This window comes from Benincasa hispida, unplaced genomic scaffold (genome assembly GCF_027475165.1).
Source record: "Benincasa hispida cultivar pf3 unplaced genomic scaffold, pf3_genome.v1.1 HicScf118, whole genome shotgun sequence".
Classification (NCBI taxonomy): domain Eukaryota; kingdom Viridiplantae; phylum Streptophyta; class Magnoliopsida; order Cucurbitales; family Cucurbitaceae; genus Benincasa; species Benincasa hispida.
In genome coordinates, this window is record NW_028325499.1 from 20,690 (window position 1) to 45,704 (window position 25,015).

The following is a 25,015-nucleotide window of genomic DNA, read 5'->3' on the forward strand; positions in this document are numbered from 1 at the left end:
TGGAGAAAAAACCTATTCATTTATTTTGTTAACTTGCAAGTTGTTTTGGAATAAATCAATGTAGAAGTCAAGGTATATGTAGATTGAAATTGAACTAAATATAGAAATTATACCAACAAGATTATGTTGATTGAAAAATCAAATGAGCAGAAGAAGAAATGCACTTGACATACTCTTCAAATGGATTTTCCTCTTAAAAAACAACAGTCCTGTTTTCCTCGTATGGCAAAACGCGCAGTTCACAGTATGATCTAATTGCATTTGTTAGACATTGCTTTTCTAGGTTCTCTGACTTCTGTACAAAACTCTGCAAATTATCTCTGTGGGAAACCCTCTCAACCTGAGAATTTTGAACAGATATATTGTGGTTATATTAATTGAAAGAAAATGGCAACTAACATGCTTGCCGGTACTGTTCAGCAGGTATATCACCATAAACAATTATGGACTGCGTTCAACTAGGATAATTATAAATTTAAAAACACCTAGCTGAATTTAATAGATTACTAGAAAAACAAGGGATAAGGATGACCTGATTAAACATCAAAGAATTTATAAAAGAAAAAGGAATATAGGAAGAGGCTATGGTTCATATATAACGAACAACAAAATAGAGAATGTGTAGATTTGGTGCATTAAACAATCTAAGAGATACCATCTGTTCAATGATTGGTCCTGCATCAAGTTCTTCCGTCACAAAATGACTTGTAGCACCAATTAACTTCACGCCAGCATTAAATGCCTGTCAATGAAATCTAACAAATTAAACATGCATTGACAGTTACAGAAAAGGAAACAAAATGAATGGGGTGAGGGAGGGGGGTTGATGGCTTCTGTAACTTGCCTGTTTTGAAGGATTACTGCCCTTGAATGAAGGCAGAAGACCATGGTGGATGTTAATGACATCATTGCCATAGCACCTCAAGAAATTACCAGATAATACCTGCAGAAGAACATTGATAATTGCCAGGATCAGATATTGAATTGCACAATAAATGAGTTAAAAGCACTAAGAAATTGCACTAAATCTACTTTTCAACATCCATTGACTTCGTCCATATCTGTCTTTAATGAAAAGTATGATTTGGAACTGCATAATTAACTCTTTTCTTTTCCTAAAGAATCAAGCTGGTAGGAATGTGGAAGTATTATGATCCAATTTACCTGCATGTACCTGGCAAGTACTAAAAAATCGGTATTCTTCACCAATTCCAATATCTCTCCTTCTCTTTTATTATCATTGTATGTGTGCAAATAATGATAAGCAATACCATGCCTTTCAAGAAAGCGCATCACATGGGTGTTGGGGGCTCTATCATGATTACTGAAACAAGTGGATTGAGAAGAAAAGTCACGACACTTTGAAACAAATTAAAAGAAGTTTCAGAAGATGTACCTTATAACACATGTTATTTCCACTGGAAGTTTCCCTCCTTGCCATTGATGAAGCAAGTCAACCAGACAATGATCCTGCAATGGGAAAAGTAAAGTTAATCTCAAATATCCATGCCAAACAAACAAACAAACAAACAAACAGAAGAGAGAGAGAGAGAGAGAGAGAAGAAGAAGAAAAAGAACATGAAATTGACGGGTAAACCTGTTTTGAAGCAAGAATTGCAATCTTATATTTGGGGTCTTGATCTGGTACACGGACAACAGATTTCCAAGCGTTAAATGTTCTCGAAATCTTAAGGAAGTCTTCATCCATTTGCATCCTTGGCCATTTACATGGATCAAAAACGAACTGGCTGCAGATAAAATGAAAGTCGGACGAAGTTTGAATATCAAAACCAAGTATTCAGCATAGTGGACTATAGAAATCCAAATTGCTTCCTTGAAGATATAGAGCTCGACCTAACATTCATCACAGCCTAGTTAATGGCCATAAACGAAAAATTGTACTAGTTTATTCCAGTCAAAAACAGGTACAAAGCATGGCATACATAATCCCTACTATGGAACAATACATGTACAATCGGAATACTTTTAGATTTCAATTAAATTCTTGAACAGAAAACAAGGTTCAAATTTTAGCTCCCGATGCATGATTTTAGTACCTTTCTTCTGCTTTCTTCCTTTTTTCTGGATAAGAAGCCAACTATTTAGGCATTTCTTTTCATACAAGATCCACAAAACACACTTTGAGAGTGTCAAGTATGCAATAACTTCAACTGTTCCCAGAAAGGAGAAAACGAAGTAAAACCTTGTGTTCCTCTCAAATTCTAGTTACTCATGCAAGTCCTCAGTAACACCCTTAAACACGTAAAAATTTCACTCTTTAAAATTATTACTCCTGACAGGATATAAGAAATACTTTCAGAAAGGAGGACACGACTTCTAGAGATACAAGGCAAAAAAAAATACAAGAAATGAAATTTGAGCATGGACGTCATTCCTGGCTTGCCCGATGGTCATGGAACATTTTGCTTAAGAAGGACTTGATCAAATATAAAACTCATATATATGAACCTGCCATATTCATTATCCTTCATTTGTATCCATGTTTCCTAGGCAGATGCGGAACAAAATAAAAGAACATTTTTTACTCTGAATGTTACAATAGTGGAATAGATTGACTTTTGTATGCAATTGGGTAAGTTAGAATAATGAGGTCATCATCACTTTTGTATGATTAAAAAAAAGTATATTGCATTTTTTTGGCGTCTTCGACTGGCTGAAGGTTGAAGGTTGGCTGAAGGTTGGCTGAAGGTTGGAACAAGTTCTAGATGCCATCTCTTTATTGGCTGAAGGTTGGCTTACTTCCTTGTTTTAACTTCATGTCATCTACAAACCCCTCTTTTAACACAGAAAAGGAAAATGGAAGCTACATAGTACCAGCATATAAAATGATTTATTCAGAAACAACCATAGGCAAAAGAAGCCAAAAATTACCTTCTGGAATAGAAGACGTTCTTGTTTTCAGGGACAAAAATATCGGCGCTGAGTATGTTTCCCCCTCTGGAAGCTATACATTCTGAGAGCTTAGCAACGATTCCCACGGCATCCTATCACAAAACCGATTCAATTGCACCCCCATGAAAAACAACAATATAATAGCACAAGAAATTTTCGATTACATCCGACTAGAAACATTAAAGCCGAAGATATTTAATTTATTAAGCAATCGAATCAAAGAAAAAGTACCGAATAATAACCGGTAGAGGAGAACTTACAGGACAATGGAAGACATGGATTCCATGAGCAAAAGAGGAAGAGGTCGGTAAATCCAAGGAATCGCCCGGAGAATTCAAAGAATACAAGGACCTATTTGCAAACCCAAAAACTCGAGGGAAGCTCGACGAAACTCTCCGAATGAGGGCCATCTCTCTTCCTCCCTCCCAACTCGCAAACCTTCCGAGCTCCACAAGGTTCAGAACTCATGACACACAAACGAATCCGCTGCAAGAACAACAAACGAAATCCAAATTCAGAGATTTTCAAAAGAAGCACAAACACCCTCCATAAATCCACTACCAAAAGAAAAAAAAAAAAAAAAAAAAAAAACAAACAAACAAACAAACAATACCAGAAAAATGAAATCTTCTAATGCTACCTCCCTCCATTCACCGACCCAAAAACCGAGCCCCTTCGATGCCAACTGTTACTCTGCTTCGAACAGAACCCGCCCTTAGCCTGAATCAAATCAACGCCAATGCCGCAAACGGAAGAGAAAGAGAGAGGATTTTAATTGCACAAATGGAGAAAGGGGATGAGGAGAATGAGAGGAAACGAAGGATTCCGGTGACGGATTAGAGCTCCGGCGAATCGACGGTGAAAATGGAAGGGAAAGGGGTAAGAAAATGAGATATGGAGACGAAGATAAACAAAACAGATAGGAGGGAATTAATGTGGACGACATTTTTCCCATCAAAACCGATTTTGCGAAATATATATTCTTTGTTTTTTTAACTTATATTTAAATTCGAATTAATTCCATTCTTTTTTTTTTTTTTAAAGTAAAAGAATAGGATCGGATTCAAAAGACAGATTTTGATTGTTATTGCTATCACATATATATGCCGAGTTGTGTTTATTTTAACAATTATTTTCATTCGAAGCTCTATTTGCCTTTATCATTTTATGAGTAAGATAATCAATTCGGACTCTCCTAGAAATTGGTTAGTTACTTCTCGTTTTGTTCTAGAATTCTTCCGATTCCTAGGTCATTTATAACATGCAAGGACTCTAGCTGTAACAGGATCTTCGAGCCTTGAAAAAGATTCAACGAAAAAATAGAAACATATTCATTATTTGTTTTTTAGATGCAATGTATGAATTTTGTTGAATGAGTATTAATATCTATAAATTTTATTTGTACAATAAGATGGTCGTTAATACATAGTGTAGATCTGTTGAGATATGTTGCATAATATATAAAAATTTTAATATATTTAAATATATGAGATATTAAATTTATTGGCATAAATTTTTTCTTTTTTACATTATGTGGGATGAATAATTCTAACCTCTAATCCAGAGTTTGATATTAAATTTTATTTCATTTGAGTTATACTCATGTTCATATAATTAATAGTGAAGGATTAATTAGTGAGTTTGCTTTACAACTCTTGTTCATGAGAGTTTTAATTAATTAAATATCTGATAATAATCAATGTAAGAAAAATAAAATCAACACTATTGAGTAAAATTCACTTAATTTCAAACTTTGATTTAAATTAAACTATATTTCATTTTTTTAATTGTAAAATTAATACAATAGTAATTGTAATTATACCTACAAATTTTCGATTGTAAAAATTGAACCTCAAATTCATAGAACTGTAAAATTTGATCTTCAAACTTACATAATTGTAAATTGTAACGAATGTATAAATTTGAGGGATTAATTTTTATCATTTGGGGGTCCAATTTCAATACTATACGTTTGAGGGTTCAATTTTAACATTTATATTAGTTCGAGAACCCAATTTTTACAATTAAATGTTTGAAAGTGTAATTACAACTATGACCATATTTTAGGAGTAATTTTTGCAATTTTTCCAAAATCTGTAATCTAGGCATTGTTTGTTAACCATTTGGTTTTTTGTTTTTTGTTTTGAAAATAAAGTTTTTTCATCCATATTTCTTACAATAATTTGTAATCTTTTTTAAGTATAATAGTTGAATTCTTAACCAAATTCAAAGAATAAAAACAATTTTTAAAAGTTACTTTTTTAATTCGATGAAATTTGAGGGTAAAAGTAATATCTATAAGTTTAATTTCTAAAAATAAAAAAAAACAAAATGGTTAAAGATCCTAGTAATTAAAAAGCTCTTTTTTGCCCCTAAGTTTTTTTTAATTCGAGGGATTCACTAGTTAGATACATGATTCTCAATTCAAATGAATTATTAATTAAAAGATATGGGGTTATCAATTTTTAATCTACAAAATAGTTAAACAAGAGTATTGTTTTTTTATTTCAAACTTTAATAATAATAATAATAATAATAAATATAAATATTTAAATTTATTTATTTTTATTTTCATAAAAGATTAGAATGTTTAAACTACAAACCTTTCTATCGCTAATACATTTATATATCAATTAAACTCGCTTTGACATCTTAAAATTAATTGCTGCTATATTAATATTAGAAATTACATTGACACTATATTTTTAACAATTATTATAATTATGTACTAAAAAAAGAACTATTTAGTAATTATATTAAAAAATAATACAATTACATATATATGAAAAGATGCAAAATTGTGATCCGGCCTTCCTAAATCCAAGTCTCCGTAAACTCTAATTTATCGAAAATAAAATAAAAGTCTATGAAGACACAAATCTTAATATTTGATTATCTTTGTCGTCTCGTCTATGATGGTTCAATTGACATACAAATATATTAGTTAATTTGATCTCATTTGGTAATCATTTTGTTTTTTAAATTTAAACTTATGGACATTACTTCTACCTCCAAAATTCTTCATTTGTTATCTATTTTTCATTAACAGATTAAAAAACCAAGCCAAATTTTGAGAACTAGAAAAAATAACTTTCAAAGAATTGTTTTTGTTTTTTAAATTTAGTTAAGAATTCAACCATTATAAGGATGCAAATAAAATGTTGATGAAATAGACTTAATTTTCAAAAACAAAAACAAAAAATCAAATGGTTATCAAACAGGGTCTTAGTAATTACGAAGTATGTGATTTGAAATCCCCCAGCCTACAATTGTATTTAAAAAAAATTATTATCTTGTCTCGCTTACATTATATTATATGTCGTTTTATGCTTCTTTTTGTATAAACGAATTCGAGTTATTGCAATCGTTTTCTTTTTGCTCTCTCCTCCATCTTCTTCGTTTCTTATGGATAAGGAAGGAGAAAGGTGCGGAAGAAGATAGAGAATGGGTAAGAAGAAATAAGAGAGAGGAAGATAACAACTTTAAAAGTATTTTATTCAAAGAAATTTAAATAATAAATAAATGACAAAGAACTTACGTAGTGACCTAAAATTGTTGAGTTTGAAAATTCAATGACCTAAATGAAACCTAAGTCAAAAATCATGACCAAAAGTATAATTTTCTCTTATTTTTAAATAAAAGTTTAGGTTAAAATACCATTTTGGTGTTTATATTTTGAAGTTTGTTAAATTTTTAGTAAATTTTAGTATTTCACATATCTTATTTTCTTGTATAAAAACTGCTATTACTATTTAATCAATTTTTGTAAGAATTAATTTTAAGGGACCAAATTTAAGATTCATTGAAAATGCATGAACTAAAATTGAACAAACTTCGAATTATGGAAATTAAAATAGTATTTTAATTAAAATTTTAATATTACAAATTATAAAAATAGTACTTTTGCCATTTTCCTATAATTATAAATGATTGGCTCATCTTGCTATATATATATGCATACATACATACATACATATGTATGTATGAAAACAACCTTTATTCATAGAATATCCCATTCGTTTTAGATATACGAAGATTAAAAAGGTAATATAGTTTTGTTGAGGTAATTTTAAAATTAATTAATTAATTAATTAATTAAGCCATTTGTAGTTATGTTAAAGTGGGATTTTTTTCGAAATTTACGAGCATTTACGACTCCTCTGATAATCCGTTTGATAACTATTTTGTTTTTTATTTTTATTTTTTAAAATTAAACTTATGATAAATTTTAACTAAGGATTCAACCATTGTATTTAAGAAAGATACAAATCATTGTAAGAAATGTAGATGAAATAAACGTAATTTTCAAAAACGAAAAATAAAAATCAAATGCCAAATGGGGCCTCAATTTTTTATTTTTTGTTTTTTAAATTAAACCTATAAACACTACTTACAAGTTACACCTCTAATTTTCTTGATTTGTTATGTATTTCCTACCAATATTTTAAAGAACCAAACCAATTTTTGAAAAAAATAATTAAAATAATTTAACTTGTAAATTAAAAAAATATATATATATAGACTTGATTTAAAAAAAAAATACAAAAATACAAAAAATGAAATAGTTTACAACACCATTTGGTAACCATTTGGTTTTTTATTTTTATTTTTTAATTGAGTCTATTTTATCCATATTTTCTTACAACAATTTGTATCTTTCTTAAAGTATAATAATTAAATTCTTAGCCAAATTTTAAAAACAACTTTTTAAAAGCTATTTTTTTAGTTCTCAAAATTTGATTGACTTTTTAAAATCATAAGTAAAAAAATAGATAAAAGAAGAAATTTGGACATACACTTAATTTTCAAAAACAACAATAAAATAATTATCAAAAAGATCCATCGTTTCACCATTTTCGTCAAGAACGAAGGAAAAAGATACAACTTCGTGGAAATTAATATTCCTCAAGTATAGTGTAAAATAAAAAATAATTAAAATTAAAAAATTAAAAAAAAAAAATCAAGAGAACTATTCCTAAGAAAGAGAACGCATAGAACTTTTCTCCCAAAAGAGAGAGAGAGAGAGACTGAACGCAAAGAACTTGAATAGTGGAAAACGAATTGTTAAAAAGAAATAGAGAATGATAATTTTTCATTCGTATATTATTAAATTTATGAAAAGCAAATACAGAAGAAGAAGCTCGAACAGTACAAGCCCCAATTACAGTACTCATCCGCATCGGATGCAAAGACATTGGCATCTCATTCAAATACATATGCTTGTACTTCCACTTAAACCCAGTACACAGAAATCAATTTGGAGCTTTCAACAGCATTCATTGATCTCGTACCGTCAGTCAACTGACGGGAAGCGGAGCGGAGCACGGTTCTTTGAACCTGTGGCAAGGCACGTCTCCATGGGACTACCCTACATTTGCAGAGGCTGCTGCATTCTCAGGGTGCCTTGATTCTTCGTAATCACCTCAAACTACTATCTGTGTTTGCTGTAGCTACTACGGTCACGCTCCCGCTCACGTTCTCTTGTTGAGCCTCTGGGATGTCTTGATTCCTCCTGATCCCAGTCTGATGGTGGAGGCGGGGATGGCTCATACCTAGATGGCTTTCTCTTGAAATGCCTATCGTCGTCGCTTGACTCACAATCAACAGAAGTGGCCCTACTCCTCCCACGACTGCTTGTCACCATTGTTGAGACTGCCTTTGCCTTGTAGTCATCGTAGTATCCGTTGGATGATGCCTTGTGATGTGTTGCTGAAGCACCAGAGTCGCTTGGTGGTGCTTCCTTTGAAGAGTTCAATTTCCGTTTCTTCGTCGTCTCTTCCTCCGGAAAGCTAATGCGAGAAAACACACTCATCTTTTGCTTACGGTCTGCAGCTGCACTGGCAGCAGATTTAGCCGAGACTTCAGAGGCTCCCCGGGACTCTGAATGTTGACGATGACGATGGTGTGCATGGTCATAATGATCATTATGGTTGTCCTTGTCGATATCATGATCGTGGTGGTCAGACTTCCTTTTGCGTGGGGGCGGGGGACAAGGTGGTCCAACATTCCTTGCAACATCAGGTGAGCTCTCAGGTCGGCGACGGTTCGGGTTGTGCTCACTAGCTGAAGTTTGGGGTGCAAACTTCTGCACGTAATAAGGAGAAAAGGCGGGCCAGTTAATCAATTTGAGAGGGGTTAAATTTTGTGTATTTCTCATCTCGATAAAGAAACTAAAATGGTTAAGATAAATTACACGATAATAATACACTGATAAAGAGAGGGAGGCTCGTTATTTCAGATTCTAAGAAAGAAAATCATGCTCTGAAGACAGATAAAAGTTCAACGGACCTAAGACTCGAGGAATATAGCACTAATCATACTACAGTAAAATCCCAGGCATTGATGCAGCACACTCACCCAGTGCGAGGTGGATAAAGAATTCGATTTTATATTACATCTTTTACTTTTTTGGAACAGATAAAATAAACATGTTCAAAGAATTGATTATTTTTCCATCCACAGCCACGTGATAAGGGGTACATAACAAAAGCTCTACATCGATATAGAAAGTTGGTACAAATTACAATGCTCCAAACTAAGTAAATCGATCAATGTATCAACGTAGGACTAAAATTGATGCCATAAAAAGAATTCAAAACAGAATCAAAAGTGCCACAGATACAAACATGACATACAGATTTTTGTTTCATTGAAGGGCCATCCCCACTGCTGGACACTTCCCTTCCAAACTCCCGATCTTTCAGTGGCTCCCGCTCCCTGCTGCAATTTGTTTCAGAACAAATTTAGTTGGTATATCATAATATTAACAATTTCAAGATTAATTGCACATAGACAATGCTACAGAACGACGACCCCCGACACCCCCCCCCGACACCCCCACCCCCCCCCCCCCCCCCCCAAAAAAAAAAAAAAAAGAAAAAATAATAAGAGGGAAAAGAGTCAGACAGAAGGTGCCTTGGTTTTTGTTGAAGAGTCTTCGACAAATCAAGATTTTTGCTGAGAACCAAATCATTTATCTGATTGTTTGCAACCAAGGACTTTTGTGTACCCACTCATCAGTGAAAGAAGCTATTAAAGATCTTTTTATGTTTGATAAGACAAATTAGATTTACATCTTCCCAACAATTTCATTTTGCTTCTTAGGTCACAACCTCAACGTAAACGCTTCCAATTCCACCATGCATAAATAGTTCGTATAAGTATTACCTTAGGTCATTCATTTGGTTTCTTATTTTCAGGAAGAAACAAAAGGACGAGAGAGAAGAAGGGTTCATATTCTAGAGTGTCGGTCAACTGTGACTAAACACGTGAACCCCAAGATATTGGAATATAAAAAGCAAGAAGGTTGAGAAAAAATTTCATCACTGAAGGTATTCGATTGACAATGGATCGTAACAGCTTCAGTATTTAAAAAAAACCTATAAATATATTTGAAACCAATCACAGAAACTAAAATTTTTCTTTTATTAATAACCAAATTTCCACATAAAGGGCATACAGATATGAGCCTATACCAGAAATGAGGCAACCTAAAAAAGGCCTCAATCAAGCGAAAATAAGACCTAAGTGATAGTTACAAAGAACCGCTAAGGTACTGAAGCCCACAGAGACATGGAACCGAGCCCAACATCACTTGATGACCTCTCAAGACCTCCAAAGACTGTTATTCCTCTTTCCCAAAGACACAACAGAACGACAAACAGCAAAAAACACCTCTCTCTCACAAAACGAAAAGGAGGCATTTATAATGCTTCATATACCTTTCAAATTCGTCTTTCATTTCATGCTTCCTCCTCAAATTCAAACCAGCTTTCCGAGCCTCAAATTCCTCACGGGTCATTGCAGGAGGTGCAATATTCATACCCATCCAAGTCTGCAAGATCCCTACATATGTACAATATTGAAATCTCTTCAGCAGTGGTACAAAACAGTGAAATCTCTCACCATCATTTTGTTTTTAAAGTAACATCAAAACACAAAGTAAATTAGAAGGGATCAGGCAATGTGAAAATATGCAATCAGTCGCACACGCAGAAAAACACCAAGTAGATCTCCTTAGCAATGAGTATGGGCATTATATATCCAGCTAAGGCCACAACAAATGGAAGCGATTTGGGGAACAGAAGTACATATTAAAACCAGGGGTTACGATAAACAAAAAAGGTCAGGGGATTCACTTCTGAACAAACTAATGTGTAAAGTAGACATGTTAAGTCCATAATACAATTCACTAAGATTTCATTTGAAATAACACTGCTACAGAGATACAAAGCTTCACTGAAGGGGTGGAGGGATTTAAAAAAGGATCTTCCATCTCATATATAAAACATGAGATGAAGACATACCTCTGAGGGGGGCAACAGGAAACGCATAACTTTGCATAGCAAATGGATCCTGAGGTATGACAGGTCCAAAGGGCATGTCCAAGGGACCTAGCCCATAACCACCCATATATGGCATTGGAGCCGCAGCATATGAAGGCATGTATCCATCAAAACCAGGTTGCATGCCTGACCAATTATGGATTATATGGCGTCGGGCCACCCATGGCATCATATAGTTCTCTGCTACAAGATCTTGAAAGTTTTCCCATTGAAAGTCTGAAAGACATCCAGAAATAATATCCCGGACATTAGAGCAATCTCAACCAAATTCTTAATAATAAAACATATTAATGACAAAACTGTAGAAAAAATTAAAGTAAAACCATAGTGGAACAGATTTGAACTACCATTTGCAGGCATGCGAACTTTCTTCTTCTTCTTTCTTTTTCTGTATCAAAAAAGAAAACGTAATAAGTTTTGATCCAAATATAACATAAGAGGTACATAAACATGGTGTGTGAAACAAATTCTCATTTCTCAAAAATTGCTAAAAAGAACAATGTGGAAAAACTACTTCAAATTATACATAGAATCGTACAAAGCAAACAAAATTATTAACACTCGCACTTTCTGCAATATTACCTGCCTCACTAGCAGCAGCCATCTTCTGCTGCACTTCTTCGTCACTATTAAAGCACTCCCTTGTGAAGCTTGTTCCTTCACACTGATTGACTCATGTGTAGCTTCAGATTCGTCAACTAGTTTTGTGGACTTCACTTTCTCTAAGGTCTGGGGTCCAGAGGTAATAGCCTTTTCCTCTTCTACCTCCTTGGTCTTTGTAGTCTCTTCGTTGATTGACTGTATATTTCTTCTCCCTTTGAAGCAGCAGATAAGGTAGGGGAAGGAACCTTTGGCTGTGCAACGCGAGCAGATTCCATATCTAAACATGGAATTATCAACCGAATTTAAGTCATAATATGGCAAATAAAAATCTCGGTCTAAGTGAAAGAGCCAAACCATAAAATGCATACCTTGCACCTGATAGGTACTACCAGCATTATCGGCACTACTATTACCAGACTCCAAAATGCGATTGATTGTATCCCTGAGTGTCTTATTTGGCAAGAGATCATCTGCAAGTATGTTGGTTGCTCCACAAACACATGCCGACTTATTGATAATATGATCCCTAATACCTGTGACAAATGTTTCACATTACAAAAAAAAAAAAAAAAAATATAACTTTGTAATATGTGCAAGAGAGGCATGCATAATAATGCCTTACAAACCCACAGTAATTAACAGAGTCGAGCTAACTTGAATGGTAACTAACACTTGAAATAAATGGGACTAAACTCAAAAGTGATATTTTAGTACGTAAGACTCACGTGTTAGTAATAGTTACAAAATTGTAGTCTTACATTTATCACAAAAGCTCTTAAAGCAACACTTGCTTGTTAAGACAGCATCTTTCATAACCTCCTTACACAGAGGACAGTGAAGCTCAGGGGGCAAATCCAACTGAACGTGTCGAAGGTAGACCTTCAATCTCCTTCTCAAAAGCAGCCCTGTTCCAGTTCAGATATGATGAATGAATGGCTAGACTAGTTCAATAGATAATTAAACTGAAAACGCTGAAAAACATATCTTACTCATTCGGCTTCAAGGACAGCTACAGCACCACTTGGCAATGCATATGAACCATCAGGAGTGGCCATCAGCATAGACTTTGGAATCCCAGTAGGGAGGCTTTTACTCTTCTTATGTCATAAGTTGGATCTCCATTTGTGGGGCAGTGTTGAATAAAATGTCCTGGACACAGATATTAATACCACATTCAGATCCCCGCAAAAGAAAGCAAAAATATGAAAGAAGAAAATACCTAAAACAACCAACGCCTTAATTAAGGAAAAAACACGCACCAGGAATTTTGCATCTGTGACACACATATCCCTGTGGAGGTGTCTTCCTTTCAAATCCTGCACAGAATCATCAAATATACAGAGATTAGAGGAGTTTAGATATGATTTCTAAAATTTTAAGGTTTAAGCAGAGACGGTAGCAATATAGCCATTATCCATGAGTCCATGACATGAATCATTTAATAAAATATAAATTTGATCAGGGATCAGTCCATACCAAAACCACGTCCTCCCCATTCGTCCACCAGCACCCCTTCCAAAACCCCTACCGGGACCAAAGCCATTCAACCTTGACTGCAATCATAAATGCACGATGCAAATCAGAATCTTAAATAAACACATCACAATTAACAGTTGCAACAATAGTAGAATGTAACTCACTGTTGCCAATCTAAGGCTGGGGTATCAATTAAAGCCTTAATCTTGCTGTCCTCTTCAGCTTTATTTGTAGGAGGTGCATCTAGAATAGGATTGCTTGGCTGAACTGGAAAGCACTTAGAATGAATTGCCATAAAGATCATTACCAAATCCCACTCAGAATCATCAGGCTGTCGCATCAAAAGGCGTGTCACTTAAAAGATCATGGAAGCAATAGAATGATATAAACAAACTGAATCAATACAAATACAGAATATGAAGACTAAGGCTCACAAATCTCAGGGTAGCTGATGAATCTGCAACTGGAACAGTATGACTTGTCTTGTTCGATCTCTTCAACATATTCACTTTCAACTTTTGGCCTGCAAAAACCAAAACAGCATAACTAAGTCGGATCATCATCAAAAGTTATCTCCATAGGAAACTGACTTCACATTTGCATTCCCCTGTCCACAATTACTTTTGTTTTTAGGCTTATGTTCACAACACTCGGGAGTGCTGCTAACTCATGTAACACAATGGACATTCTTTTGTTGATTTTACAAGATGTTCATTTAGAAAGACGATATGATCTAAATTTAAAAAAAAAAACAACCACACTTGTAAGACCAAACTTACAAAAAAACCATTTGATTAAAGGTTTAAGATCGTACTCTTGTTTAGTAACAATGGGTAAACGAGGTCTTCCAGGAACACGGCGAATTAAAACTGAAGTATTCTTTGGGATCAACATTGCTTCATCAAGATATTCTGAAAATTACAAAGGAGATAACAGAATCTATAAAACAATAGTACGACATCAATCCAAAAACCAGACTTAGAATATGTGATTCTCCATAGACGGTCACACAAAAACCCATTGTTGATCTTCCAAATTAATACGAGGATAACCTCATAAATCCAACATTGTTAAACTGAATCTTAAATTTAAACCAACCACAATGAAATTCAAGTTCTTAGTTTTAGTTTTAGAAAGTCAAAATTTCTTTAAGTATTAATGCAAGTTAGTGCCTCATTTACCTGAAATTTAGTCATAGGAATAAAATAAGTCTCTCCAAAAATTACAGGAGATAATTAGTGATCGTAAGTAGCAGTCATCTAACAGCCGCAACCCATAATCGTTTTAAAAGTGCCTATGAAAATTAGCTAAAAATTCAATTGGAGCCAAAACCCACCTTCATTAGTCTGGGCGTTGGTGACCACAAGATCAAAATCAGTGCCCCTTCCCAAGTGCTTCGATTCAAATATTTTTTCTTTCAAAGTACCAACTGAGATGAAAGGACCGTCCAATAGCAATTGAATCATAATCTCTTGCACTCTTAAATTTATAATACACCGCCATAGTACTTTTTTTCAAAAAAATAATATATAAAAAAAGCCAAATGAACAAGCAATGAATATATAAAGGAATGTGAAGAAATGAAAAGGTTCGAAGGCCTTCAGAAAAAAGGGCCTTATATTTAACTCGAACAAATGAAACAATACAAAATATCAAACACTTCTCCCTTCAACAAAACCGGGATCGAACAAATCGAACTGCGGAGAAGAGGGCTTCTACGAACTTCGTTCGCTGAAATTCCCGTTATTCTCGTCCGACAAAAGACAACAATAAATCTCAATGGATTCGGTCGAAGCCCCGAAGACGATAAGAATCTCCTCTGAATCTCAATGGAGTTCCGTAGATCGAAGAATCAAATAGTAGAGAATTCCCTTTTCGAAGAGCTCTTTGTTTCACGAAGAGCTCTTCGATAAAGGGAATCTCTACTATTTGATTCTTCGATCTACGGAACTCCATTGAGATTCAGAGGAGATTCTTATCGTCTTCGGGGCTTCGACCGAATCCATTGAGATTTATTGTACTTTTGTCGGACGAGAATAACGGGAATTTCAGCGAACGAAGTTCGTAGAAGCCCTCTTCTCCGCAGTTCGATTTGTTCGATCCCGGTTTTGTTGAAGGGAGAAGTGTTTGATATTTTGTATTGTTTCATTTGTTCGAGTTAAATATAAGGCCCTTTTTTCTGAAGGCCTTCGAACCTTTTCATTTCTTCACATTCCTTTATATTCATTGCTTGTTCATTTGGCTTTTTATATATTATTTTTGAAAAAAAGTACTATGGCGGTGTATTATAAATTTAAGAGTGCAAGAGATTATGATTCAATTGCTATGGACGGTCCTTTCATCTCAGTTGGTACTTTGAAAGAAAAAATATTTGAATCGAAGCACTTGGGAAGGGGCACTGATTTTGATCTTGTGGTCACCAACGCCCAGACTAATGAAGGTGGGTTTTGGCTCCAATTGAATTTAGCTAATTTTCATAGGCACTTTTAAAACGATTATGGGTTGCGGGCTGTTAGATGACTGCTACTTACGATCACTAATTATCTCCTGTAATTTTTGGAGAGACTTATTTTATTCCTATAGTCTAAAATTTCAGGTTTGAGGGCACTAACTTGCATTAATACTTAAGAAATTTTGACTTTTCTAAAACTAAGAACTGTTGAATTTCATTGTGGTTTGGTTTAAATTTAATGATCAGTTTAACAATGTTGGATTTATGAGGTTATCCTCGTATTAATTTGGAAGATCAACAATGGGGGTTTTTGTGACCGTCTATGGAGAATCACATATTCTAAGTCTGGTTTTTGGATTGATGTCGTACTATTGTTTTATAGATTCTGTTATCTCCTTTGTAATTTTCAGAATATCTTGATGAAGCAATGTTGATCCCAAAGAATACTTCAGTTTTAATTCGCCGTGTTCCTGGAAGACCTCGTTTACCCATTGTTACTAAACAAGAGTACGATCTTAAACCTTTAATCAAATGGTTTTTGTAAGTTGGTCTTACATGTGTGGTTGTTTTTTTTTTTAAATTTAGATCATATCGTCTTTCTTAAATGAACATCCTTGTAAATCAACAAAAGAATGTCCATTGTGTTACATGAGTTAGCAGCACTCCCGAGTGTTGTGAACATAAGCCTAAAAACAAAAGTAATTGTGGACAGGGGAATGCAAATGTGAAGTCAGTTTCCTATGGAGATAACTTTTGATGATCCGACTTAGTTATGCTGTTTTGGTTTTTGCAGGCCAAAAGTTGAAAGTGAAGTTGAAGATATCGAACAAGACAAGTCAACTGTTCCAGTTGCAGATTCATCAGCTACCCTGAGATTTGTGAGCCTTAGTCTTCATATTCTGTATTTGTATTGATTCAGTTTGTTTATATCATTCTATTGCTTCCATGATCTTTTAAGTGACACGCCTTTTGATGCGACAGCCTGATGATTCTGAGTGGGATGAGTTTGGTAATGATCTTTATGCAATTCCTGAAGTGCTTCCAGTTCAGCCAAGCAATCCTATTCTAGATGCACCTCCTACAAATAAAGCTGAAGAGGACAGCAAGATTAAGGCTTTAATTGATACCCCAGCCTTAGATTGGCAACAGTGAGTTACATTCTACTATTGTTGCAACTGTTAATTGTGATGTGTTTATTTAAGATTCTGATTTGCATCGTGCATTTATGGATTGCAGTCAAGGTTCTGATGGCTTTGGTCCCGGTAGGGGTTTTGGAAGGGGTGCTGGTGGACGAATGGGAGGACGTGGTTTTGGTATGGACTTATCCCTGATCAATTTATATTTTATTAAATGATTCATGTCATGGACTCATGGATAATGGCTATATTGCTACCGTCTCTGCTTAAACCTTAAAATTTTAGAAGATCATATCTAAACTCCTCTAATCTCTGTATCATTTGATGATTCTGTGCAGGATTTGAAAGGAAGACACCTCCACAGGGATATGTGTGTCACAGATGCAAAATTCCTGGTGCGTTTATGTTTTCCTTAATTAAGGCGTTGGTTGTTTTAGGTATTTTCTTCTTTCATTTTTGCTTTCTTTTGCGGGGATCTGAATGTGGTATTAATATCTGTGTCCAGGACATTTTATTCAACACTGCCCCACAAATGGAGATCCAACTTATGACATAAGAAGAGTAAAGCCTCCCACTGGGATTCCAAAGTCTATGCTGATGGCCACTCCTGATGGTTCATATGCATTGCCAAGTGGTGCTGTAGCTGTCTTGAAGCCGAATGAGTAAGATATGTTTTTCAGCGTTTTCAGTTTAATTATCTATCTGAACTAGTCTAGCCATTCATTCATCATATCTGAACTGGAACAGGGCTGCTTTTGAGAAGGAGATTGAAGGTCTACCTTCGACACGTTCAGTTGGTGATTTGCCCCCTGAGCTTCACTGTCCTCTGTGTAAGGAGGTTATGAAAGATGCTGTCTTAACAAGCAAGTGTTGCTTTAAGAGCTTTTGTGATAAATGTAAGACTACAATTTTGTAACTATTACTAACCACGTGAGTCTTAGTACTAAATATCACTTTGGAGTTTAGAACTCCATTTATTTCAAGTGTTAGTTACCATTCAGTTAGCTCGACTCTGTTAATTACTGTGGGTTTGTAAGGCATTATTATGCATGCCTCTCTTGCACATATTAAAAGTTATTTTTTTTTTTTTTTGTAATGTGAAACATTTGTCACAGGTATTAGGGATCATATTATCAATAAGTCGGCATGTGTTTGTGGAGCAACCAACATACTTGCAGATGATCTCTTGCCAAATAAGACACTCAGGGATACAATCAATCGCATTTTGGAGTCTGGTAATAGTAGTGCCGATAATGCTGGTAGTACCTATCAGGTGCAAGGTATGCATTTTATGGTTTGGCTCTTTCACTTAGACCGAGATTTTTATTTGCCATATTATGACTTAATTCGGTTGATAATTCATGTTTAGATATGGAATCTGCTCGCGTTGCACAGCCAAAGGTTCCTTCCCCTACCTTATCTGCTGCTTCAAAGGGAGAAAGAAATATACAGTCAATCAACGAAGAGACTACAAAGACCAAGGAGGTAGAAGAGGAAAAGGCTATTACCTCTGGACCCCAGACCTTAGAGAAAGTGAAGTCCACAAAACTAGTTGACGAATCTGAAGCTACACATGAGTCAATCAGTGTGAAGGAACAAGCTTCACAAGGGAGTGCTTTAATAGTTGACGAAGAAGTGCAGCAGAAGATGGCTGCTGCTAGTGAGGCAGGTAATATTGCAAGGAATAGTGCGAGTGTTAATAATATGTTTGTTTGCTTTGTACGATGTAATTTGAAGTAGTTTTTCCACATTGTTCTTTTTAGCAATTTTTGAGAAATGAAATTTGTGGCACACACCATGTTGATGTACCTCTTATGTATAGTTTGGATCAAAACTTATTACGTTTTCTTTTTTGATACAGTAAAGAAAAAGAAGAAGAAGAAAGTTCGCATGCCTGCAAATGGTATTCAAATCTGTTCCACTATGGTTTTACTTTAATTTTTCTACAGTTTTGTCATTAATATGTTTTATTATTAAGAATTTGGTTGAGATTGCTCTAATGTCCGGGATATTATTTCTGGATGTCTTTCAGACTTTCAATGGAAAACTTCTCAAGATCTTGTAGCAGAGAACTATATGATGCCCATGGGTGGCCCGACGCCATATAATCCATATTGGTCAGGCATGCAACCTGGTTTTGATGGATACATGCCTTCATATGCTGCGGCTCCAATGCCATATATGGGTGGTTATGGGCTAGGTCCCTTGGACATGCCCTTTGGACCTGTCATACCTCAGGATCCATTTGCTATGCAAAGTTATGCGTTTCCTGTTGCCCCGCCTCAGAGGTATGTCTTCATGTTTTATATATGAGATGGAAGATCCTTTTTTAAATCCCTCCACCCCTTCAGTGAAGCTTTGTATCTCTGTAGCAGTGTTATTTCAAATGAAATCTTAGTGAATTGTATTATGGACTTAACATGTCTACTTTACACATTAGTTTGTTCAGAAGTGAATCCCCTGACCTTTTTTGTTTATCGTAACCCCTGGTTTTAATATGTACTTCTGTTCCCCAAATCGCTTCCATTTGTTGTGGCCTTAGCTGGATATATAATGCCCATACTCATTGCTAAGGAGATCTACTTGGTGTTTTTCTGCGTGTGCGACTGATTGCATATTTTCACATTGCCTGATCCCTTCTAATTTACTTTGTGTTTTGATGTTACTTTATCAAACAAATGATGGTGAGAGATTTCACTGTTTTGTACCACTGCTGAAGAGATTTCAATATTGTACATATGTAGGGATCTTGCAGACTTTGGCATGGGTATGAATATTGCACCTCCTGCAATGACCCGTGAGGAATTTGAGGCTCGGAAAGCTGGTTTGAATTTGAGGAGGAAGCATGAAAATGAAAGACGAATTGAAAGGTATATGAAGCATTATAATGCCTCCTTTTCGTTTTGTGAGAGAGAGGTGTTTTTTGCTGTTTGTCGTTCTGTTGTGTCTTTGGGAAAGAGGAATAACAGTCTTTGGAGGTCTTGAGAGGTCATCAAGTGATGTTTGGGCTCGGTTCCATGTCTCTGTGGGCTTCAGTACCTTAGCGGTTCTTTGTAACTATCACTTAGGTCTTATTTCGCTTGATTGAGGCCTTTTTTAGGTTGCCTCTTTCTGGTATAGGCTCATATCTGTATGCCCTTTATGTGGAAATTTGGTTATTAATAAAAAAGAAAATTTTAGTTTCTGTGATTGGTTTCAAATATATTTATAGGTTTTTTAAATACTGAAGCTGTTACGATCCATTGTCAATCGAATACCTTCAGTGATGAAATTTTTTCTCAACCTTCTTTGCTTTTTATATTCCAATATCTTGGGGTTCACGTGTTTAGTCACAGTTGACCGACACTCTAGAATATGAACCCTTCTTCTCTCTCGTCCTTTTGTTTCTTCCTGAAAATAAGAAACAAATGAATGACCAAGGTAATACTTATACGAACTATTTATGCAATGGTGGAATTGGAAGCGTTTACGTTGAGGTTGTGACCTAAGAAGCAAAATGAAATTGTTGGGAAGATGTAAATCTCTAATTTGTCTTATCAAACAAAAAAGATCTTTAATTAGCTTCTTTCACTGATGAGTGGGTACACAAAAGTCCTTGGTTGCAAACAATCAGATAAATGATTGGTTCTCAGCAAAAATCTTGATTTGTCGAAGACTCTTCAACAAAAACCAAGGCACCTTCTGTCTGACTCTTTTCCCTCTTATTATTTTTATTCTTTTTTTTTTTTTTTTGGGGGGGGGGGGGGGGGGGTGGGGGTGTCGGGGGGGGTGTCGGGGGTCGTCGTTCTGTAGCATTGCTATGTGCAATTAATCTTGAAATTGTTAATATTATGATATACCAACTAAATTTGTTCTGAAACAAATTGCAGCAGGGAGCGGGAGCCACTGAAAGATCGGGAGTTTGGAAGGGAAGTGTCCAGCAGTGGGGATGGCCCTTCAATGAAACAAAAATCTGTATGTCATGTTTGTATCTGTGGCACTTTTGATTCTGTTTTGAATTCTTTTTATGGCATCAATTTTAGTCCTACGTTGATACATTGATCGATTTACTTAGTTTGGAGCATTGTAATTTGTACCACTTTTCTATATCGATGTAGAGCTTTTGTTATGTACCCCTTATACACGTGGCTGTGGATGGAAAAATAATCAATTCTTTGAACATGTTTATTTCTCTATCTGTTCCAAAAAAGTAAAAGATGTAATATAAAATCGAATTCTTTATCCACCTCGCACTGGTGAGTGTGCTGCATCAATGCCTGGGATTTTACTGTAGTATGATTAGTGCTATATTCCTCGAGTCTTAGGTCCGTTGAACTTTTATCTGTCTTCAGAGCATGATTTTCTTTCTTAGAATCTGAAATAACGAGCCTCCCTCTCTTTATCAGTGTATTATTATCGTGTAATTTATCTTAACCATTTTAGTTTCTTTATCGAGATGAGAAATACACAAAATTTAACCCCTCTCAAATTGATTAACTGGCCCGCCTTTTCTCCTTATACGTGCAGAAGTTTGCACCCCAAACTTCAGCTAGTGAGCACAACCCGACCGTCGCCGACCTGAGAGCTCACCTGATGTTGCAAGGAATGTTGGACCACCTTGTCCCCCGCCCCCACGCAAAAAGGAAGTCTGACCACCACGATCATGATATCGACAAGGACAACCATAATGATCATTATGACCAGCACACCATCGTCATCGTCAACATTCAGAGTCCGGGGAGCCTCTGAAGTCTCGGCTAAATCTGCTGCCAGGCAGCTGCAGACCGTAAAGCAAAAAGATGTGTGTTTTCTCGCATTAGCTTTCCGGCGGAAAGACGACGAAGAAACGGAAATTGAACTCTTCAAAGGAGCACCACCAAGCGACTCTGGTGCTTCAGCAACACATCACAAGGCATCATCCAACGGATACTACGATGACTACAAGGCAAAGGCAGTCTCAACAATGGTGACAAGCAGTCGTGGGAGGAGTAGGGCCACTTCTGTTGATTGTGAGTCAAGCGACGACGATAGGCATTTCAAGAGAAAGCCATCTAGGTATGAGCCATCCCCGCCTCCACCATCCCGACTGGATCAGGAGGAATCAAGACATCCCAGAGGCTCAACAAGAGAACGTGAGCGGGAGCGTGACCGTAGTAGCTACAGCAAACACAGATAGTAGTTTGAGGTGATTACGAAGAATCAAGGCACCCTGAGAATGCAGCAGCCTCTGCAAATGTAGGGTAGTCCCATGGAGACGTGCCTTGCCACAGGTTCAAAGAACCGTGCTCCGCTCCGCTTCCCGTCAGTTGACTGACGGTACGAGATCAATGAATGCTGTTGAAAGCTCCAAATTGATTTCTGTGTACTGGGTTTAAGTGGAAGTACAAGCATATGTATTTGAATGAGATGCCAATGTCTTTGCATCCGATGCGGATGAGTACTGTAATTGGGGCTTGTACTGTTCGAGCTTCTTCTTCTGTATTTGCTTTTCATAAATTTTAATAATATACGAATGAAATTATTATTCATTCTCTATTTCTTTTTAACAATTCGTTTTCCACTATTCAAGTTCTTTGCGTTCAGTCTCTCTCTCTCTTCTTTCAGTTGGGAGAAAAGTTCTATGCGTTCTCTTTCTTAGGAATAGTTCTCTTGATTTTTTTTTTTTAATTTTTAATTTTTTATTATTTTTTATTTTACACTATACTTGAGGAATATTAATTTCCACGAAGTTGTATCTTTTTCCTTCGTTCTTGACGAAAATGGTGAAACGATGGATCTTTTTGATAATTATTTTATTGTTGTTTTTGAAAAGTAAGTGTATGTCACATTTCTTCTTTTTTTATCTATTTTATTACTTATGATTTTAAAAAGTCAATCAAATTTTGAGAAACCTAAAAAAAAGCTTTTAAAAAGTTGTTTTGAAATGTGGCTAAGAATTTAAATTTTTATAACTTTAAGAAAGGATACAATTGTCTGTAAGGAAAATAGGGATACAAATAGATCAATTTAAAAAATAAATAAAATAAACCAAATGGTTACCAAATGGTGTTGTAAACTATTTCATCATTTTTTGTATTTTTGTATTTTTTTTTTTTAATTCAAAGTCTATATATATATATTTTTTTATAAGTTACAGTTTTAAATTATTTAATTATTTTTTCAAAAATTGGTTTGGTTTCTTTTTAAAATATTGGTAGGAGAATTACATAACAAATCAAGAAAATCTAGAGTGTAACAGTAAGTTGTGTTTATAGGTTTAATTTAAAAAACAAAAAATAAATAATTGAGCCCCATTTGGCATTTGATTTTTTATTTTTCGTTTTTGAAAAATTAAGTTTAGTTCCTCACATTTGCTTACAATGATTTGTATTTTCTTAAATACAATGGTTTCGAATCCTAGTTAAAATTTATCATAAGTTTAATTTTAAAGAAAATAAAAATAAAAACAAAATAGTTAATCAAATGGATTATCAGAGGAGTCGTAAATGCTCGTAAATTTTCGAAAAAATCCCACTTTAAACATAACTACAAATGGCTTAATTAATTTAATTAATTAATTAATTTTAAAATTACCTCAAACAAAAATATAATAACCTTGTAATTTCGTATATCTTAAAACGATTGGGATATTCTATGAATAAGGTTTGTTTTCATACATACATATGTATGGTATGTATGTATGCATATATATATAGCATGATGAGCCAATCATTTTATAATTATAGGATATATGGCTAAAGTATATTTTTATTAATTTGTAATATTAAAAATTTTAATTAAAATACTATTTTAATATTCATATTTCGAAGGTTTGTTCAATTTTAGTTCAGGAATTTTCAATGAATCTTAATTTGGTACTTAAAATTAATTTCTTACAAATAATTGATTAAATAGTAATAGCAGTTTTTATACAAGAAAATAAGATATGTGAAATACTAAAATTTACTAAAAATTTAACAAACTCAAAATATAAACACCAACATGGTATTTTAACCTAAACTTTTATTTAAAAAATAAGAGAAAATTATACTTTTGGTCCATGATTTTTGACTTAGGTTTCATTTTAGGTCATTGAATTTTCCAACTCAACAATTTTCTAGGTCACTACGTTAAGTTCTTTGTCAAATTATTTTATCTATTTAAATTTCTTTGAATAAATAATACTTTTAAAGTTGTTATCTTCCTCTCTCTTATTTCTTCTTACCCATCTTTTCTTCTTCCGCTCTTTCTCTTTCTTATCCATAAGAACGAAGAAGATGGAGGAGAAGAGATAAAGAAAAACGATTGCAATTAACTCTCGAATTCGTTAATACAATCATTAAAATAAACGAATATAATATTAATGTAAGCGGAGGGACAAGATAATAATTTTTTTTAAATACAATTTGTAGGTGGGGGAGGGATTTCAAAATCACATACTTCGTAATTACTAAGACCCTGTTTGAACCATTTGATTTTTTTTGTTTTTTGTTTTTGAAAATTAAGTCTATTTATAATAATTTTTTGCATCTTATAAATGGTTGAAATTATCTTATCTTAATTTAAAAAACAATAACAATCTTTGAAAGTATTTTTTCTATTCTCAAAAATTTTTTGGCTTGGTTTTTAATTGTTAATGAAAAATAGATAACAAATGAAGAATTTTGGACGGTTGAATAATGTCCATAAGTTTAAATTTAAAAAAAAATAACAATGATTACCAATGAGATTCAAATTAACTAATATATTTGTATGTCAATTGACTCCCCATCATTAGACGACGACGACAAAGATAATACAAATATTAAGAGTTGTGTTCTTCCAGACTTTTTTTTTATTTCGTATTTTCGATAAATTAGAGTTTACGGAGACTTGGATTTAGGAAGGCCGGATCACAATTTTGCATCTTTTCATATATATTTATGTATATTGTATTATTTTTAATTAATTATATAATAAGTTCTTTTTTTAGTTCATATTTTTAATATTGTTAAAAATATAGTGTCAATGTAATTTCTAATATTAATATAGCAGCAATTAATTTTAGATGTCAAAGCGAGGTTTATATTGAATATATAAATGTGATTAGCGATAGAAAGGTTTGTAGTTTAAACATTCTAATCTTTTATGAA

The 25,015-nt window shown here is 34.3% G+C and overlaps 1 protein-coding gene and 3 pseudogenes across 3 annotated transcripts; 1 reads left to right on the forward strand and 3 right to left on the reverse strand.

Annotated features, from left to right (window-relative positions):
- Positions 1 to 3,883, reverse strand: LOC120091748 (formyltetrahydrofolate deformylase 1, mitochondrial-like). Its single transcript, XM_039049863.2, has 9 exons — positions 3,527 to 3,883; positions 3,174 to 3,399; positions 2,893 to 3,005; positions 1,598 to 1,748; positions 1,397 to 1,470; positions 1,165 to 1,324; positions 845 to 943; positions 656 to 742; positions 1 to 340 (listed from the first exon to the last, which is right to left on the reverse strand). The coding sequence occupies exons 2-9, from the start codon at positions 3,321 to 3,323 to the stop codon at positions 194 to 196; spliced, it is 981 nt and encodes a 326-aa protein (XP_038905791.1). The 5' UTR covers positions 3,324 to 3,399; positions 3,527 to 3,883; the 3' UTR covers positions 1 to 193.
- Positions 3,884 to 7,974: 4,091 nt separating this feature from the next.
- On the reverse strand, positions 7,975 to 13,677 carry LOC150031503 (E3 ubiquitin ligase PARAQUAT TOLERANCE 3-like; annotated as a pseudogene). The gene is made up of 12 exons (XR_016525768.1): positions 13,498 to 13,677; positions 13,338 to 13,414; positions 13,121 to 13,177; positions 12,851 to 13,010; positions 12,620 to 12,766; positions 12,230 to 12,394; positions 11,841 to 12,138; positions 11,606 to 11,647; positions 11,220 to 11,474; positions 10,635 to 10,758; positions 9,549 to 9,630; positions 7,975 to 8,998 (listed from the first exon to the last, which is right to left on the reverse strand). The product of XR_016525768.1 is annotated as an E3 ubiquitin ligase PARAQUAT TOLERANCE 3-like (transcript).
- Positions 13,678 to 13,760: 83 nt separating this feature from the next.
- On the reverse strand, positions 13,761 to 14,870 carry LOC150031504 (E3 ubiquitin ligase PARAQUAT TOLERANCE 3-like; annotated as a pseudogene).
- A 403-nt stretch (positions 14,871 to 15,273) lies between these two features.
- On the forward strand, positions 15,274 to 22,230 carry LOC150031505 (E3 ubiquitin ligase PARAQUAT TOLERANCE 3-like; annotated as a pseudogene). Its single transcript, XR_016525769.1, has 15 exons — positions 15,274 to 15,777; positions 16,200 to 16,296; positions 16,583 to 16,667; positions 16,771 to 16,937; positions 17,026 to 17,102; positions 17,264 to 17,320; positions 17,431 to 17,587; positions 17,673 to 17,821; positions 18,041 to 18,205; positions 18,295 to 18,594; positions 18,787 to 18,828; positions 18,958 to 19,213; positions 19,670 to 19,795; positions 20,795 to 20,879; positions 21,432 to 22,230. The product of XR_016525769.1 is annotated as an E3 ubiquitin ligase PARAQUAT TOLERANCE 3-like (transcript).
- The last annotated feature ends 2,785 nt before the right edge of the window (positions 22,231 to 25,015 follow it).